Source organism: Schistocerca serialis, chromosome 11, assembly GCF_023864345.2.
Source record: "Schistocerca serialis cubense isolate TAMUIC-IGC-003099 chromosome 11, iqSchSeri2.2, whole genome shotgun sequence".
Classification (NCBI taxonomy): Eukaryota; Metazoa; Arthropoda; class Insecta; order Orthoptera; family Acrididae; genus Schistocerca; species Schistocerca serialis.
In genome coordinates this window covers 100,604,010-100,623,976 of record NC_064648.1, presented here as the reverse complement: position 1 = coordinate 100,623,976, position 19,967 = coordinate 100,604,010, and the positions used below count along the sequence as shown (strand labels likewise).

The 19,967-nt window shown below is 38.2% G+C and overlaps 1 protein-coding gene across 5 annotated transcripts in view; it reads right to left on the bottom strand.

Moving 5' to 3' along the window:
* The window catches only part of LOC126427334 (zinc finger protein 708-like), an 87,599-nt gene extending 69,281 nt beyond the window's left edge, over positions 1 to 18,318 (bottom strand). For all 5 annotated transcript variants that reach the window (XM_050089654.1, XM_050089656.1, XM_050089655.1 and 2 more), the window contains exons 1-2: positions 18,243 to 18,318; positions 16,585 to 16,674 (exon numbers count right to left, since the gene is read on the bottom strand). In XM_050089654.1, the coding sequence (XP_049945611.1) occupies positions 16,585 to 16,656 (72 nt within the window). In that variant the 5' untranslated portion in view covers positions 16,657 to 16,674; positions 18,243 to 18,318. The remainder of the gene's footprint in view (positions 1 to 16,584; positions 16,675 to 18,242) is intronic.
* Between the last annotated feature and the right edge of the window lie 1,649 nt (positions 18,319 to 19,967).

The following is a 19,967-nucleotide window of genomic DNA, read 5'->3' as shown; positions in this document are numbered from 1 at the left end:
AATTCACTACGAATATTTTCAGGATCACAAAAGATTAAATAAACATGAAATACACAACAACTGAGTGAGCAATATATATAAAACTATCACACGTTAGCCACAATACATTTTCTCTCACATCACTAAAATGTACATGATGAGAATGTCAGGTCATTAGTACAACACTTGACAACAGTTTAACAGCACCACAGTGGATCACATGCATGCAAAACATATTTCAAAAATATTTTAAAATAGTTGCAGTCTTTTGAACTGAATAAATTATATCTTAATTGAATGGGGAAGTAGATAGATTTTTAAATACAAAAATGTAAAAATTGAACATTTCATGATTTTGAAACTTTCCAGAGCCCCAAAATTCCTTTGTCTAGATTCATTGTGGCTGCAGGATCAAAATAGTTTCTCTTCTCTTGGACATATCCAGAAGAACAGTCACCACATACATATTCGACCTGTGTCAAGATTAGACATGAATGTACATGATTTTGCAATGGCAGTGACTGTTTCCATTTACATTTAATGAAAATATATAATTTTACTTTGTGCTAATTTTTGTGACCTTGTTTAATGCATAAATCTCTCTTCCTTGACTGTAGCATTCTTAAGCAGCCTGATTCTGATTCAAACAACACCCACAGCAGTCAAAACTGACATGCAGTTATCCATCAGGTAACAGCCATTTAAAATAGAGATTAAGCTGGTACATTATTTGAGCACTAGGAATACCATACTTTCATCGGGGTTGTTTCAGCAGCACATTACATCTGTAGCTTTCTCTGTTTTTATTCAAGGTGTGATCTCCCATTTTTGTGAGTTTACAGAATATTCGCACAGAGTGTAGCAAAGGCGTCAATTCTTTTGAATGACCAGCGACAGTTTAGTAATGCATCAGCCTCTACTGGTGACACATTACAAGAACTTAAGTTAGATATATTGCTCCCTCTATGTACTTGTATGGTTAACTCTTGAATTAACAGTGATAGAATGGATATAATGTGTGCATGCAGCTGAAGATGCATCCGGCCATGCTCAGCAGCCTCCAGCCTGCTGCCTCTTGTTGCAAAATCTGGGTTAGCACATGGGACACCTCAGGTGTTGCTTATTTTGCCCACTGGTTCTGCTGCCAAGGCACCTTACAGTGTACCCAATGTGACTGAGCTGCCCTCAACGAAGGTGAGTGAGTTGAAGTATCTGTTAGTACTATTTGAGGCAGAGAATGAATGTGGAAGCTGGCCTCAGCCAAGCATCCTGTGAGTTGACTGGTGGCTGCTCCATCATGTAGCAAACAGGCATAAGGGGAAAGGGGTTTGCTAGTCAATTGGGAGCTCCAGTGTTACATTCATTATGGATCTCCATGCGGAAATGGTATCTAGGACTGGACGCATAAATCAGTTCACATGTGGAAAGAGAACAATGACATACCACAGCCAGTAGGACTGTCCATAGTAGGGAACTGCAGTGTCGAAAACCTCCACACTGGTGACAGCTTCACCTCTAGTTTAGTTTTATGTTTACTTTTTCTGATATTTCACAATATACATTCCCCTCAGTGACAAACGCAGATGACCAATCCTTGGCTCTGGCACATAAGCCATTTCACTACTTATTGGCTTTGCAAAGGGGCTTTCCAAACCTAAAACATATGAGAATGCATCCCACATGGAATCTGCAAAAGATTAGCTTCTTTCTTGGTGCTGTGCCTCTCCATCTGCATACAAACTCCACAAGCAGTCGAATGGTGAATCGTGGATGGTACCTTGTACCACTGCCAGTCATTTCTGTACTGCTCTATCAAAGTTCCCTTTACAGATGAATCACACTTTACTACAGTTTTCCCAACTCACAAAAGTTCATCATTTCCCTTCCTACTACCATACCTATGTGCTTGTTCCACTTTACTATGACTTTGCAATGTGATGCCGAGATATTTAATTGACCTGACTGTGTCAATCTGCACACTACCAATACTGTATTCTGAAATTTTAGGATTGCTTTTTCTACATACCTCTATTCACTCACATTTTTCTACATCTCAAGCCAGCTGCCATTCATCACAGAAAATAAAAATTTTGTCCAAGTCATCTCTGATGCTGCTACAGTCAATCAATTATGACACCTTCCCATACACCACAATATCATCAGCAAACAGCCACAGACTATTGTTCATCAGATCTATATATACACACACACCTCTTTGCCTTTACATGTGTCTGCCTGTGTGTGTGTGTGTGTGTGTGTGTGTGTGTGTGTGTGTGTGTGTGTGTGTGTGTGTGTGTGTGTGTGTGAATATACCTGTCCTTTTTTCCCCCCAAGGTAAGTCTTTCCCCTCCCGGGATTGGAATGACTCCTTACCCTCTCCCTTAAAAACCACATTCATTCGTCTTTCCCTCTCCTTCCCTCTTTCCTGATGAAGCAAGCTCGGGTTGCAAAAGCTTGAAATTTGTTTGTGTGTTTTTTATTGTGTATCTACCAGCGCTTTCTTGTTTGGTAAGTCACAGCATCATGATCTGCTGAACACTTGCTGTTTTGAGACTTCTACGTGCCATTCACATTTCACGTCATCGTACCTCAGTGAACAGTATACAGTGGGGCAGTGTGTCCTTTGCTTGCTGGAAATCTAGGGATATAAAATCTGCTTGTTTCCCCATCATCCATGCTTTGCAGGATATAATGTGACAAAAGGTCAAGATGAGTATTGCAAAAGTGATGCTTTCAAAAGTGATGCTTTCAAAATCAATGCTGATTTGTAGACAGAAACTTTTCTGTCTCAAAGAAATTTATTCTATTCGAACTGAGAATACGTTGAAGAACTCTGGAGCAAATGAGCGTTAAGGATATGGGCCTGTAATTTTGCAGGTACATTCTTTTACCATTTTTATATACAGAAGTCATCTGCACCATTTTACAGTTGCTTGGGACTTGGGCACTAGGTGAGATATTTGCAATAAATACAAACTAAGTTCAGAGCCAATGCTGTAGAGTACTCTCTGGAAAAATGATTTGTGATTCCATTCAGAAATGGCAACTATTTTGTTTTCAACTCTTGCCGTTGCTTCTCTACATCTGGGAACCCATTACTATGTCCCTAATACAGCAGTCTGTACAATGGTCTAATGACAATATGTTTGCACAATCCTCCTATGCGAAACAAATGTTGGTTTTCCCTTTGCTATCCTCCAAAGCAACACCAGCCAGACTGGTCAATGAGTGACTGAACAGAAGCCTTCCACCAACTTAGCGATTTTATGCAGAACCAGAAATGTCTCATGTTCTCAGCAAAATCTGTGGCTAAAGTATGATGGTTGTGGTTTTTTGTCTGTCTTCACTGTCCATACTGTTTCAAACCGAGTGCAACAGTCTGCTTCCTCAGTATTTACCGAATTTTGTTATTAAATCACAGTGGATACTTTCAGTCTGTAATCCAGTTACTCAGCACATACTTATTCAATGGCTGATTTACAGCCATTCAACGCCTGCCAATATTCCTCACGTACATCATGTTGGAAGTAAATCACATCCACTCGTCTATGTGGGATGCTAACAACTGTTTACCTGCTCTTTCTTGCAAACCTATTCTAAACTTCTTGAAGGATTCATTAACTTTAGTAACCATCATCAGTGTATTACATGATCACTAATCCATCTTTATACTGATACCATTTATAAAGATAAGCATGTTTATAGCAACAAGGTCTAAAATATTTCAACTGTTTGTGGGGTATCACACTAGCTGCTCGTGAGAAAACTGTTTTCAGAAAACTGTTCAAACAAACATCATAAGACTGCCTGTCAATATCAGATGCAATGTAAGCACAGACATCTTAGTCTCTACTCAGAAGGTTAAGCTCACCTGTTATTTCAGCACTGAGTGTAGATTCCTTTTTTATGATTCTGTAACTGTCAAAGGAACATCAGATGGTGAATACAAAAATCAAATTTATGAGTTCACATAAATATACGGGGTGATCAAAAAGTCAATATAAATTTGAAAACTGAATAAATCACGGAATAATGTAAAGAGGTACAAATTGACACACATGCTTGGAATGACAGGGGGTTTTATTAGAACAAAAAAAAAAAAAAAAAAAATACAAACGTTCAAAAATGTCTGACAGATGGCACTTCATCTGATCAGAATAGCAATAATTAGCATAACAAAGTAAGGCAAAGCAAATATGATGTTCTGAACAAGAAATGCTCAGTATGTCCATCATTCCTCAACAATAGCTGTAGATGAGGAATAATGTTGGGAACAGAACTGTAAAGCATGTCCGGAGTTATGGTGAGGCATTGGCGTCAGATGTCTTTCAGCATCCCTAGAGATGTCGGTCGATCACGATACACTTGCAACTTCAGGTAACCCCAAAGCCAGTAATCGCACGGACTGAGGTCTGGGGACCTGGGAGGCCAAGTATGATGAAAGTGGCGGCTGAGGACACGATCATCACGAACTGACGCGTGCAAGAGATCTTTCACATGTCTACCAATATGGGGTGTTTTTTGTTGTTCTAATAAGACCCCATGTCATTCCAAGCATGTGTGTCAATTTTTACATCTCTATCTACATTAATCCATGGTTTATTAAGTTTTCAAATGTATACTGACTTTTTGATCACCCGGTACATTATGGTCCGAGTCTTGCACTTGGCACCAATTTTTGTCGCTTCATCAACAAAATCTCATCTAATTCTTATTTATGTTTATAATGTAAAGAAGCAATTCTACAAGCATACATGCTAAATTGTTATACCTGCTGAAAGGTAATGCTTAAATCCATATAGCAGAAAGTGTAAAAAAATATTCTATTTTTCATTTCCTCATTTCCAACTACGGGCATACAACAGTACTAAGCGTCTGCCATGTTAACCTTAAAGTAAAAACATGGCTGCTAATGTAAGTACACACATTTGTCAGTCATCTCATTGTTTTTACCGCAACTCAACAATGCATAATTCCATTGCTTAATTCCATGCAGTCACATAAATTCTAAAATTCCTGCTATATTCACACCCTCCTCCCAACTTCTCTTTTACAGTCATGCTGGATTGGTAAACCTGAGCCTGTGGTAACAATAACAAACTATAATGAGTGCATTTAAGCAGTCACAATCCCCATATATTATATAAATGCATCACATACATGAAGTCCAGCTATGGTACTTCTTAACAACTAATTAGTACTGGGTAGTTATAATTGAACTTTTCTCTATGTAACACATTATAACACAAGAGGTGCAGATGTGAGAGGGGGAGAAGAGAGAGGGGGGGGAGATAGAGCGGGGGGAGAGCAGTGGTAGTGGGGGGAGAGCGGGGGGGGGGGGGGGGGGAACCGGGGGGGACTGAGTAGGTACAAATTGAAACACTGTGGAGGGAGGCCTGAAAAACAAAATGCTCTGTGAATGGATAGAAGCTCTGCTGTCGACACAATAAATGATCTTGACAATAAATAGCGTTCTACGCCAGTAGGAGAAATGAAAGCTTATCCCAACTCATCTATCATCTCAGAACTATCAGTGTAGAAGATGGTGGCACCCTGGCACTCTGCACGGATGACAAATACAAAATGCTGGAAAACCATTGGTGCAACAGAGACCTTACAATCCTGGAATAGGTCAATTCTAATTTATTTATTTACATGTCAAGTTCTGTAGGACCAAATTGAGGAGCAAATCTCCAAGGTCATGGAACGTGTCAGTACATGAACTTACAACATAAAAGTAATAACAGATAAAAATAAATGTTCATGATCCTAAAAAAAGTCTGTTCATAAGTTTAAGTAAACGATATCAGCAATACAATAAGAATCAGCTAAATTTTTCAAGGAACTCCTCAACAGAATATAATGAGGGACCCGTGAGGAAACTCTTCAGTTTTGATTTGAAACTGCGTGGATTACTGCCACAATTTTTGAATTCGAGTGGCAGCTTATTGAAAATGGATGCAGCCGTATACTGCACACCTTTTTGCACAACAGTTAAGGAAGTCCGATCCACATGGAGGTTTGATTTCTGCCAAGTATTAACTGAGTGAAAGCTGTTTATTCTTGGGAATAAACTAATATTGGCAACAAGAAATGAGAATAAGGAATATACTTATTCAGAGGCCAATGTCAAAATACCCAGACTCATGAAAAGAGGCGGACAAGAGGTTTGTGAACTCACACCACTTATTACCCGAACCACCCGTTTCTGAGCCAAAAATATCCTTCTAGAATGGGAAGAGAAACCCCCAAAATATAATACCATACGACGTAAGTGAATGAAAATAAGCAAAGTAGACCAATTTACGTGTCGAAGTATCACTCACTTTTGATACCGTTCAAATAGTAAAAATGGCAGTATTAAGTTTTTCAACAAGATCCTGAATGTGGGTTTTCCATGACAGCTTACTATCTATCTGAACACCTAGAAATTTGAACTTTTCAATTTCACTAATCATATGCCCGTTCTGTGGGATTAAAACGTCAGGTCTTGTTGAATTGTGTGTAAGAAACTGCATAAACTGAGTCTTACTGTGATTTAACGTTAGTTTATTTTTTACAAGTAATGAACTGAAGTCATGTACTGCACAATTTGAAACAGAGTCAATGTTGCACACAAAATCCTTTACTACCAAGCTAGTGCCATCAGCAAACAGAAATATTTTAGAGTTACCCATAATACTACAGGGCATATCATTTATACAAATAAGGAACAGGAGTGGCTCCAACACCCCCCCTTGACACTACCCCACTCAGATCCCACACCACAGCCGTTATCAACATTGTGAATAATGACCTTCTGCTGCCTTTTGCTAAAGTAATAGGCGAACCAATTGGGAGCTACTCCCCTTATTCTGTAATGGTCGAACTTCTGGAGCTATATTTTGTGATCAACACAGTCCAATGCCTTAGTTAAATCAAAAAATATGCCAAGCATTTGAAACTTTTTGTTTAACACCTACAGTACCTCACAGAAAAGAGAATATAGCATTTTCAGTTGATAAACGACTTCTAAAGCCGAACTGTACATTTGATAGCAAATCGTGTGATATAAAATGATCAATTAACCTTACATACACAGCCTTTTCGATAACTTTTGCAAACACTGATGACATAGAAATAGGTCTAAAATTATCTACATTATCCCTTTTTATGAAGCGGCTTTACTACTGAGTACTTTAATCGCTCAGGAAACTGAACATTCCTAAAGGAAAAATTACAAATATGGCTAAATACAGGGCTAACATGTGCAGCACAGTACTTTAGCATTCTGCTAGACACTCCATCATAACCATGAGAGTCCTTAGTCTTCAGTAATTTAATTATTGACTGAACCTCCCTCTTGTCTGTATCACAGAGGAGTATTTCAGACATCAATCTTGGAAAGGGATTTGCTAAGAAATTTATATGATTTCCTGTAGAAACTAAATTTTTATTTAATTCACCAGCGATGCTCAGAAAATGATTGTTAAATATTGTACATATATCTGATTTATCAGTAGCAGAAACATTATAACTGCGAACTGACTTTATATCATCGACCTTGTTCTGGTGACCAGACACTTCCTTCACAACTGACCATATGGCTTTAATTTCATCCTGTGAATTAGCTACTCTATTTGCATACCACATACTCTTTGCCTTGCTAATAACATTTTTAAGCACCTTACAATACTGTTTATAATGGGCTACTGTAGCTTGATTGTGACTACTTCTAACATTTTGATATAATTCCCATTTTGTTCTACATGATATCCTTATCCCACTAGTCAGCCACCTGGGCTGTCCATTACAGCCAGCACCCCGTTTAGAATGTTCTAATGGAAAGCAACTCTCAAAGAGCATGAGAAATGTGTGATGGAAAGCATTGTATTTATCATCTATATTACCAGCGCTATAAACATCTTGCCACTCTTGTTTGTTGACAAGTTTTAAAAAACTCTATTGCTGTTGGATTAACTTTCCTACATAGTTTGTAATTAAATATGACATTGGTTTGAGTACAAGTCTTTTAGTGTTAAAATTTGTGCATCATGGTCTGAAAGGCCATTCACCCTTTTACTAACAGAATGACTATCTAGTAATGAAGAATGAATAAAAATATTGTCTATGTCTGTGCTACTCTTCCCCTGCACCCTAGTTGGAAAAAAAAACACAGTTTGCAGCCAATCATATGAATTTAGAAGATCTACCAACAACCTTTTTCTTGCACAATCATATACAAAATTAATATTGAAGTCACCACATATAACTACTTTCTGGTATTTCCTGCAAAGTGATGAAGAACCCTCTCTAGCTTAAGCAAAAATGCTCTGAAGTCTGAGTTAGGGGACCTATAAACAACAACAATCAGAAGTTTAGTTTCATTAAATTCAACTAATGCTGCACCACTTTCAAATATCTGTTCAGTGCAGTGTCGTGATACATCTATGGACTCAAATGAAATACTGTTTTTTACGTACAGAGCCACTCCACCACCCCGCAAGGAACTCCTCGAGAAACAGCCAGCTAATCTGTAGCCTGGTAAAGGAAGCCTCTGAATTATCAAATTATTTAAGTGGTGCTCTGATATACCAATAACTTCAGAGTTAACCTCTATTAGCAGTTCACTAACTTTATTTCTAATACCTCTTATATTTTGATGAAATATCCCAATTCCTTCTCTACTTGGAAACATTACCTCCTCTGAAGGTGAGCCCTTAAGAGGGACTTCCTTTAAGCAGGTATACCTATCAGCTGACTTCAATCTAAAAAAGGTGCAGCTCTAACACCAACTACTACAGGATTTTTTCCATGAGTGACACCACTACCACCATCCAGTACACTGTGACCTATAAGCTTAGGCCATGCCTAGTGAAACCCCATCTACTGATAGACCCACCTGGCACCCCTGAGATGTGATCCATGGCCTCCACCATCAGTGCCCTCCCCATCCCCACGTTAACGCGCCGAACAGTCACATTAAGGTGAGGCCGATCATGACGCTGAAACAGTTGCATGAAATGCACATTAGTGCAACCATATTGAGTAGCTATCTTAACCAAGTCACCACTGACGTCATATTCCCCGTCCCTATAGAGACTGTTCCCTGCTCCACCCACTATCACTACCTGATCCTCGTTCGTAAAATTCTTACATAACTCCCCTATGCTTTCAGTCACCTGAGCCAACCCTGCACTAGGCTTCACAATGCTGGTGACCTGGTGTTCTGTGGTCTAGGCACAATCCAAGTGGAGGGGGGGGGGGGGGGGAGGAAATGCACGGGGCACAGATGAGCTGCAGAGGGTGGCTAACATTGACCCCAAAGTGTGAGCAATATCAGCTAGTTGTCAGCAGTATCTTACGTAATCTGGTGAAAGGGTTTCTGTGAGGTGTCATGTAACATGTGAACAGGTTTCATATGGTATGCAGATAAAATGTTGCACCATGTTCATGGCACCATCATTGGGTGCATGGTATATTGGCGAATGACAATGGCATCTCATGTGCCCACTGGAGTCTGGCATGTACACACAATGATATGTTACTGCTGTTGTCTGCTACTGTTGGTAAGCACTTGTCTGTACTTTACGAATGATGCCTAGGGGAATGGCAACCTGGTGGACATGACGGTATTGCCCAGGTGAAACATGAAACAAAATCTGAAAATAACCTTAAAATTTGCTTCACACACACAGAATCATTCTGTTTATTTGCATGAAGACAAGTTTCTTCATCCATAGCCAGCTGCCTTCCCGCAAGTGGATGGAGGTCAACATTCCCATATGTCAGCCAGTGCTGGCAGCATGGCTTATTGTGCGATTACCTCACCCCGTTCATGTGTTGAGCCACGTCTGGTGGTGCTGCTTGTAGTCTGCGGCATCTGTGGGGAAACAGCAGACTCAACCCATGTTCGAACAGAGTTTATGTATAACCCTTAGCTCAGCTTGTTGCATTGAAGGACGGGGTAGCCCTGTTTCACACCTGCATCAAGTGTTCATTATTTTTCTTCCTTCTGATGCATCACTTTCCATTGCATCTTTTCTTCTTCATTACACATCTAATGTTCTTGAGATGGTCAGGGACCTTTTGTTGCTTTCTGCTTCCCAATTTTGTTCCTGTTTCAATCTTCTTTCACCTGCTTCCCCATTTTGTTCCTGTTTCAATCTTCTTTCATCAACATGCATTATCTCTAGTATTTTGGTCCACTCACTAAAGTCAAAATTATTTCACTGTTTTGGGAATCTAATCTCAAAATCTGTGTAACTTTCTTCTATCATTCCTACATGAGTGCACCTTGCAACCATGTCTTCTGTTACCTTGTAACAAAACTGAGCTCCTCTACTGTTCAATCAACCCCATCTAAACTTTGCTGAAAGTTTGACAATATGGATTGAGTCTTTTGGATAAAACTTGGCATTCTTGAGAGTCCTGATACCTTATGACTATAGTTCCACTGTGCCTGCTCCACAGCAGTCAAACTCTCTGTTCAACACATTCCTGTATGATTTCTTCAATCTTTCTTTTCTTTATGATTTCACACTTCATAGTTTCCACTTATAAAGACTACATCATATTTCCTGTGTTTCCACCACAGTCTTCTTGATTTTGGCGAAATCACAATGCACTGCAGCTAGCACATTTTATTTCTTACCTAAATATGTGCTCACCTGGCTTTCTCTCATTGTATCTCCAACTGTTTCAATGTAGTTTTGTAGTGCTGCTCCAAATTCAGAAATTCTTACCTTGCTGTTTGTTCAACTGTTCGTTTTTGGTGCACATTGTTCTGGCTTATCGACAATTGACAATTTTCTTAATCTCTCTTGTCTGCTTTTCATAAATTCTCAAAGTTCTCCCTTCTCCTTTAGCCATTGTACCTTTCAATCTTCCTCTTATCTGATGAGCCTGCCATTCTTCCTTCTCCTTTAGCCACTGTACCTTGCGATCTTCAATCTTCTTACCTGATAAACCTGCAATTCTTCTTTCTCCTTGGATCTTCTATTCCCTGCCATAATATTTTAATTTTATAGTTTCAGTTTAATACTAGACACTTTTGACTTTTCATGAACTTTGCACAAACCTGAGCAAGGTGTAGTACTGTATGTAATATCTTCCACTCCAATTTCACAGCTGCCCCACAAGCCCAAATCAAATTTGTTCCTTTATTTCATTTTGCCACTATCCTGGTAATTTATTTTTCCCATTACAAGATTAACAATCATCACTCAACTTCAGTTAATAACTAACATATATTTCCAACACCATTACTTCAAATCTTCACACAATACTTCAATCAAAAACAATATTACTCATAAAAATTCTACTGCAACAATGCTGAGTAAAATTACAACATTGCTTTTGTTATCTTGAACTGATGGGGAGTAGCTACTGTGTTCTGCAATCCTGAAAATGATTCCACAGTGTTCTTGTGACACCTGTAATTATTGAACATTTAAATATATTTCAGTTTATCACCTCACAGTTCCTTTAAAGTTTCAGTCTGTTCATGTGTTTTACTACACTGGCTCCTACTGGTTCAATAATGTGTACTCTGCCAACCTACTATCAGAATATAATGATAAAATCTTCCCTGTCACTTAATTTTAACAAAGCAACTTCAGTTTAGCCTCTCCTGCATTTTTCCCCCTCATCCAACATAATCCTGTCACTTTTGCCATTTATAAGGCATCTATGCTACTGAAATGTCTTGCATCACTTCACTCATTACCACTTCTAATATTCAAATCATACAACTTTTAGAAGACAACTGCAACATCAAAATATTTATTTCACTGAACACTTATTTCTGATAAGATCATTAAAAAATGAACACCTTGGCACACCATTTACTACTATTCCAACACCATTAATTCTTTTTGGTGGGACAAGAACATTTCTAACAGAAAGAAATGATTGCAGGGGCTAAATATTAAACCAGTCCTATGCTATCGACCAGAACTATGGGTTTTACATGTTGGCCTCAAAAGAAGATGAAGTCATGGTTGTATTATTTATGAAGAAGCACCAGTGTATCAAGACTGAAAAAAGCCAGTCATGTTGGCGTAAGTGCTGAAATGAGGACAAATGAAACAGCAATAGCATACAAAGAAAATCATTAAACTGATATGGACATTTGTTGAAAATATTAGATAATTGGTGGCCAAAGAATAGTTTTTGATTGGAAACTAGCTTGCTGACAGAAACACAGTAGACCACTTAAGTTTTGGAAAGACTGTATCAATGAAATAATAAGGCGGCATGGTGTATGGAAGGAGGATGCACTTGAGAGAGATGGTTGGCAGGAGATGCCAAGAATACAACAAAAATGGTGTCATTAATTGATCTTCCTATTAATTAACTGCATATAATAATTTGAATATACTAATACAAATAATGATAACAATGATAGTATCATCACCACCACCACAACCACAAAACGTTCTTCTTTCAGTAATGGGAACTGCCAAACTCTGATCTGCTAGAACATCATGACCACCTTCCTAAAAGCCGGTATGTCCAACTTTTGCACAGAATGGTGGGAACACATTGTGGTGTGGAAGCAATGTGGCCTTGGTAAGCCACTGGAGGGTAGTTGGTACCACATCTGCACCAACAGGTCACCAAATTCTCAAAAATCATGAGGAAGTGGGTGGGGGCAATGAGCTCTGATGCCATGTTCTATGACATCCCACATCGATTCAGCCCAGATCTGGTGTGTTGGGGAACCAGTACATCAATTTCAAATCGCCACTGTGTTCCTCGAACCATTATTACACTCCTGACCTTGTAACACAGTGCATTATGTTGTTGAAAAATGCCACTGCCATCGGAAAATAGGATCATCATGAAGGAGGGTACATGGTCTGCAACCAGTTTACAATACTCCTTGGCTGATAGTGCCTTGCACGTGCTCCACTCGACTTGTGAATGCCCGTGTCAATGTTCCCCAGAGCTGCCACCAACTTGTCTCCTCACTGCAGCACAGGAGTCAAGGAGCTGTTGCCCTGGAAGATAATGGATATGCACCCTCTCACTGATTTGATGAGGAAGGAATCGGCATGCATCAGACCATGCAATGCTCTGGCACTGTGCCAACCTCCAGTACCAATAGTCACATGCCTATTTCAGTCATAGTTCTCGGCGTCATGGCATTAACACTGGTGCAAGCAGGTGTCACTGATGCTCAGATACATCGTTAGAAGTATTTGATGCATTGTATTTCACCAATCTGCCCAGCCATCAATGTCCAATATCTGTCATGAGGAGTGACTGCCCAACCCCACAATGTCTAGATGTGGTTTCACCTTAGTTTCACCACAGCACTTCTCAAACACTCAACAAGCTGTACAGTTTCTCAAACATTCATGCCGAGCCTCCAGGCAATCACAATCTGCCCTAGGTCAAACTCAGATTCATCATGAACCTTCCCTATTATACACACAGATGACATGCTCACTGATACTAGATGTAACATGTGTGTGTCATGAACCTTCCCTATTATACACAGATGACATGCTCACTGATACTAGATGCAACATGTGTGTGTGACTAGCAATCATTCCTCATCAGGGGACGCTGCTATTGATTGGACAGGTTTACACTGACTCTAGGTCAGTGGTTATAATGTTCTGGCTGATCAATGAATATGCATTCAGTATTATGGTTTCCAAAAGAATGCCGCCAAAGCAAAGGTAGCCATGCCACAACTTTGGAGGGAATGGTCAAAGGTATCTATTTATTAAAAGGGTGTACTGGGAAGTAATGCCTCCAAAATTTTTATTCTGTTCTCAATATCAGTTTTTGTATTACTTGTCATGCACATTACTCTGTCAACTCTCCCACTTTACTGACAAATTATGCAACCCTCTGCTAGAGGTCTCCAAATTGCAGTGTGTGTGCGAATTAACCATGTCGGCACATGACAAAACCCTCAGTAAACACAGAGCACAAATTCAATAGTTCATCCACACATGGAGCACCCTCTTCTTCAACATGACAATGCCAGATTATCGATCACCCTGCATACAGCCCCAGCCTGAGCCCAACCTATTTTCATCTGCTTCCAAATCTTAAAAAACACCTTCAAGGACTTCACTTTGACAGTGATGAATTGGTGTGAGAAGCGGTGGGCCTTCCAACAAAGTCACACATTCTACAGTGATGGTACCAACAAACTGATATCTCATTGGCAGTAACGTGTTCGTCACCATGGTGACGATGTTGAGAAATAAATATATTAACATGAAGAATAAAGATGTAGAATGGTAATGAAGTCTGTTGTAATTAAAAAGCTTTAATAATATTCACATAAAAGTTCTGAGGCATTACTTTTTGTCATGTGCTCATTCCCAGAACATACACCATCTGAAAATTAAGTTTTAATTAGTTTCGCAAGAAGGTGGCTTTCAATTCATGTTATGTCTACAGGCATCTCTAAAGGTAATAGGAAAGTTCAGTCCATCAACTAACATGACATGATGCAACGTAAGAAGACGTCATATAGGTGAAAGTTACATTCTGGACACCCCTATACATTTTTTGGTAAATATTAGGCTCTGCTACTGGTCAACTTGTTACCCCCAAACTTAATTTAGCCTTCACATTTGTTGGCTTTGTCAGGTCACAGCCACACTTTCATCTTTCAATCTAACCCAGCCCTTGAGCTGCACGATAGGTCTCAAGGGGGTGATTTTAACACCACAATTTTACCTTCATGTGGCCTTTCAATAGCTTTGAGATTCAGGCCCAGAATAATGAGTATTGAATTGATTTTTGTTCATTCTAGACCTTGAAATACTCTGTTAATTTGGAAACACTACAGTTTTAAAATGACAAATTCTAAATACAATTTCTTTACACTCTGGCAAATTTTGACCTGCCAGTAGCATCTATCTGGATTTACCCCTGACATTATCAAAATGGTTGTCATCATCACCAGACTAGAAATCAAACAAGCCTAAAATAGATACTGCCACAGGTTTTGTTGTATTTCTGACGACATGTAGTAATTCTGATTCTGGCTCTCACAAGTCATAAACTGACACGTTTCACATTAACCTACATGTCAGGCTCTGCCACAGATGACTATGTCACCACAACTATGAATTCTTATTCTCATTTGTTGACGTTTCCCAAATCAAAAGCAAAATGTGCACCTTACAACCCAGTCTACACCTTGGTTTGTGCTAGGTATCACTCTACCACAATGATTTTCATTTCACAAAAAGTTACATAACTGCAAAATAAATAACATGTTAAGTGTTGTTGGACAAACCATCATTACTTCAAGTGTCAAAGCCAAAGCCCGTATATGTTAGTTCTAACCACCCTATTACTGTGTTTAGTAAAATTTAGTATACTTAATTACTTTCCTATAATTTCCCCACAGAGATGGTTTAGGATTAGTGTTGTGATATGGGTGGTCAAATTAATCACAAGCTTTTCAATCCATTTGTTCAAACTATAATGAAGCACTCTCATATATCCAAATGCAAATGCTGCTTCAGTGCTATCCAACACTTCTGCAATTGTGCCCAGTGCCCAAGATGGATAGCACTCATTTATATTCAAAAGAAAATGCTGCATTTATGCTATCAAAATACTTCTGCAGTTGCACGTAAGATGAATGTCAGAGCAAACAGATTTTTTCAGTGTAGATATTTCACAAGTAGTTTGTATGGTAGGGTCAGGAACCTCAAGGCTACTTGGCAGATTAAAAATACTCCTGGTGCCCAGCGAAACTGTTTGCCTACTGATAGCTGACAAACCTTCATATCAAATTTCAAGTGACATGTGTACATAACATTTACACCAGTAACTGTAACATCCTAGCAATTTTACAAACAATATGTATAACAATGTGCAGTGACTGTAGGAATAGGTTATGAAGAAATATGTCACGTGTAACACCATGGCTTTGTCAAAACTTTGCTGCATAAATACAAGTCAATTCTGCAGCTGCATGCTGCTTAACAATTTATGTCTCTGTACGACATCTGACTGAAATTGAACTTTACTGCTGTCAGTCCTATTTACACTTACTTTGCATACACAACAACAAAACTTAGCATAAATATAACTATGAAACTGTCTTCTCAGACTAGTGACTACATAAATATCACTTCAAAATTATTTACTAAATATTTATTTTGAATCATCAATAAAGAATTTATATTTTTTATCCGATTCTATGGTCTGCTCCAATAATGCACTAACTGCACCAGTCCCATTTTTAAATTTAATGGCACTGCTAACATTCATTATAGTCATAGTTCTTCTTAAGGTGCACATTAAGGTTGTCATTTACGAGAAGCATATCTGAGCAGAATATACCCAATTTATAGCAATGCTCTTACCAGTGTATTGGGTGGTGCATTTAAAATTTTTCCGTGTTTATGGAACATTACATTTTAGCCATTGCCTCAGTTCCATGTGACATTTGATACAAGGATCATTTCAACATGTGAAATATGTCACAGGCTATTTAACACTGAATTTTTTTTTTTTTTTTTTTTTTTTTTAGTACTCATGGTTCCATCAGTATGACATGAACTGTATGTATTCACGCACGACATTGCACAAAGAAATTAATGAAACCTTCATAAGAAATACAAGTAAGCTACTTACCATGGAGCCTGAGTCAGCTGGTACTTCATCTGTTTCCTCTTTTTTCATCCACACACGTGGCTTCTGGTCCATAGCTGCAGTTCTAAACGCCTGAAAAACAAGCAATCAGATAAAGACAGTTTTACTCAATTTCCACTGTTACCATGTGGTACAACTCAAAGGCAGCATTTTCACTCCACTACTGGGTGCAGAAAATGTTTGATTACACAGGAAACACACTGAACAGTGGATGAGGAAAAGACTGTTCAGTGATTTTAACTCATTTACATTTCTTAGGTTTTGAAGGGACACAACATTTAATCTTAAAATCACATTCAAAGGAAATGAAAGTGTATCGATTGTCGCTACTGCTCCTTTGTAACACTGGCTTATGGTATACTGTCCCACTGACAATTATGGAAGACTTTTTTTATTTATTATTATTTTTTTTTACACTAACTTCAGTATTATGATCAATTAAAGCACCCCATACATTACAGTGAAATTATAGAATAAAACCAAGTTGTTACTTAATTTCAGTCTGACACACAGGCAATGTCCGCCAACAACTGAATATGTATATTTAACATAGGTATTACTTTGAAACTTACTTCGTCTACATTCATTCACAGTTGTACGCTCAATTTGGAGTAAGCACTGATACTCCGAAATCTTTACTGATCATTGAAGAAAAACATATGCCTGTACTGCTATCTACACACTGCACTGTGGAACTTCTGATTCTTGATTACCATCAAGTTTTGATGTCACTTAGTTTTTTCTTAAAAATCTGATTTAGTGAAACCATTTCCTTATAACCACAACAATGACGAATGTTCTGTCGAGTTCTGATGATGTGCAATGTTTTTGTTAGTGAAATTACACTTAGGTTAATTAGTACCTCGTCCTGGCCAAATTTGTTGCCACTTCCTAAATAATGTTACGGTATTCTTAAACAAAAATACATTAAAACCAACACACTACAAAAAACTGGTATTTACACGCGATTTACTAAACAATAGAAAAAAAATCAAATGGTTAAATAATCAAAACACACTGAAAATTAACAGAAAATGCAACACAATATCTTCTAAATCATTTCCTTTCATGCGAACATAAACCATGAAATGTTGGAAGTGCAGGCACCTGTAAAATTGCTTTAACGGTAGCTCTACTATCTGGAGCAGCCATATCCCTGTATCAGGTAACAGCAAACTATCTTCGCAAACACTATTACGGCTGAGCAAGTCAACATAATCATACTAACATGGTGAACGTGTAAACTTCACTGTACGCATTTCTCATGTCACCTAATACACTAAACTTATATTCACTTTCTATGGAGATCATTTCGTGGAGAAACTGCCCCAGTAACTTCTGACAACACGTCAGAATCTCAACGTTTCTTTTACGAAGACAAACGTAACGATTTTACCAGGCAGGTCAATGTCACAATTAAATACTGAATAAAATCTCATTCATGCGTGCCTATTAAAAATTAGAAAAAAAAAATTGTGTCAGGATTAGTTATCACAGTATCATCACAAGATATTCGCGACTACACCATCAAAATCAACTGTTATCGTAACAGAAAAGAAATACTGCGGTAAATTACATCCCAAACAAATTTTCATTTTTAATTTATTGATGTTTGTGACTTCTAAACGATTATTTATTACCTGAAGGTTGTAGCACACCAATTTCCTCAAAACCCAGCGATGGCGACAGATTATCGTCACTCATCAGGCATCAGCAGAACCAAAGTTCTTACAGCAAGACAGAACACTGTGCGGTATAGTGGTGGGCCAAACGGTTATTGTGGAGTAACCGTTATCACAGTTCCTTTGATAACCGTTATCGCTAGCCAAGTTATTTTTCGCTAGCGAATACCGAATACACCGAGGGGGTACAGTTAAATAACGACATCAGTATAACTGCGAGTAGTGTGAAATGGCAGGAATGTCGTATGAATCGTGTCATAACCTTAGCTTATTAACTCCGGGTACATTTCAGTTGATGTTAGAACGATTATTAGTGTTTCATATTATATGTTTGTAGGTTATCGGTCGCTATTAGAAATATTATCTTCGCAGTTGCGACAGAAAGTACGCGGAACTTCGCCACAGCACTGTTTAAGTAAAATGTTAACAACGTGCGTTTTTAAGTATGAAGTAATATGTAAACTGAGTACTGTAGGTTAAATTCGAAGATTAATTTCTTGTGCCACTCACATAATAGAATAAAGTGTACAGCCTCGTAACACAACAAAAATATACGTAATGCGACAGATTCGTTTACTCCTGTGCTGTAAAAGCTAGTCCTATTGGGGAAAGTGTGAGTACGCTAATCCAGGTTTTATGCCAGATTTGGAAACTGCTCGATTTCTCCAGCTACAGCATGTTTATAACATATGAAGACATGCAGATCGAAAAGGTTGACAGTGTTACATTTCTGGGACTACAACTCGATAATAAATTCAGTTGGGAAGGTCATACCACATTTTTTCACTCTATTATTTCATAAGGGAGCATATTCTGTGGTAACTTATCAAACGTAGCAAAAGTTTTTCGCATGTAAAAGCGTGTAATAAAAATCGTTTGTGGTATAAATTCAAGAACATCATGTAGGAACCTGTTCAAGGAACTTTGTATTCTAACCACTGCTACCTAGTATATTTATTCCTTAATGAAATTTGTTACAAGTATTTCCAACCAATAGCTCAATACATAATATCAGAACTAGAAATGGGAACAGCAATCTACATAAAGACCTAAAATCACTACCTTGGTCCAAAAGGGGTCCAATATTCAGGAACATGCATTTTCAATAAACTGCCAGCAAGTCAGCAACCATTAAAAACTTGGTTTCAGATAAAGCACGGTTTACAGTGTGTTTGAAAGACTATTTGATGCAGAAGTGTCTGATTCCACCCGTCATCAATACGCCGGAAATGGCTATTTTAAGTGTGTCTATGACGTCACTACATACACATGGCAACAAACACGAAAATACATATAAATAATACAATAACATCTCCCATCAAAAATACAATCAAACCAACAGGACAACTGCGGGAAGTTGGGGGTTTTAGGGTGAGGACAAGACAAGCTAGTAAAAAAAAAAAAAAAAAAAAAAAAAAAAAAAAAAAAAAAAAAAAACACCATGATCCAAAAAAAAAAAAAAAAAAAAGGCAGCATTCTGCTACACCAACAAAATTCTGTAGGAATCAGACACTTCCCTTGAACAATATAGGTCAACCATAGGTGACCATACTAAAACACCAATACCCACAACTTAAAGTACGAAAATTGGAATTGGACATTTCCCTTGACCTACATAGGTCGACCTCAGATTACGATACTAAAAGATCAACACATACAACTATGAAAATGGGAATAAGTCAT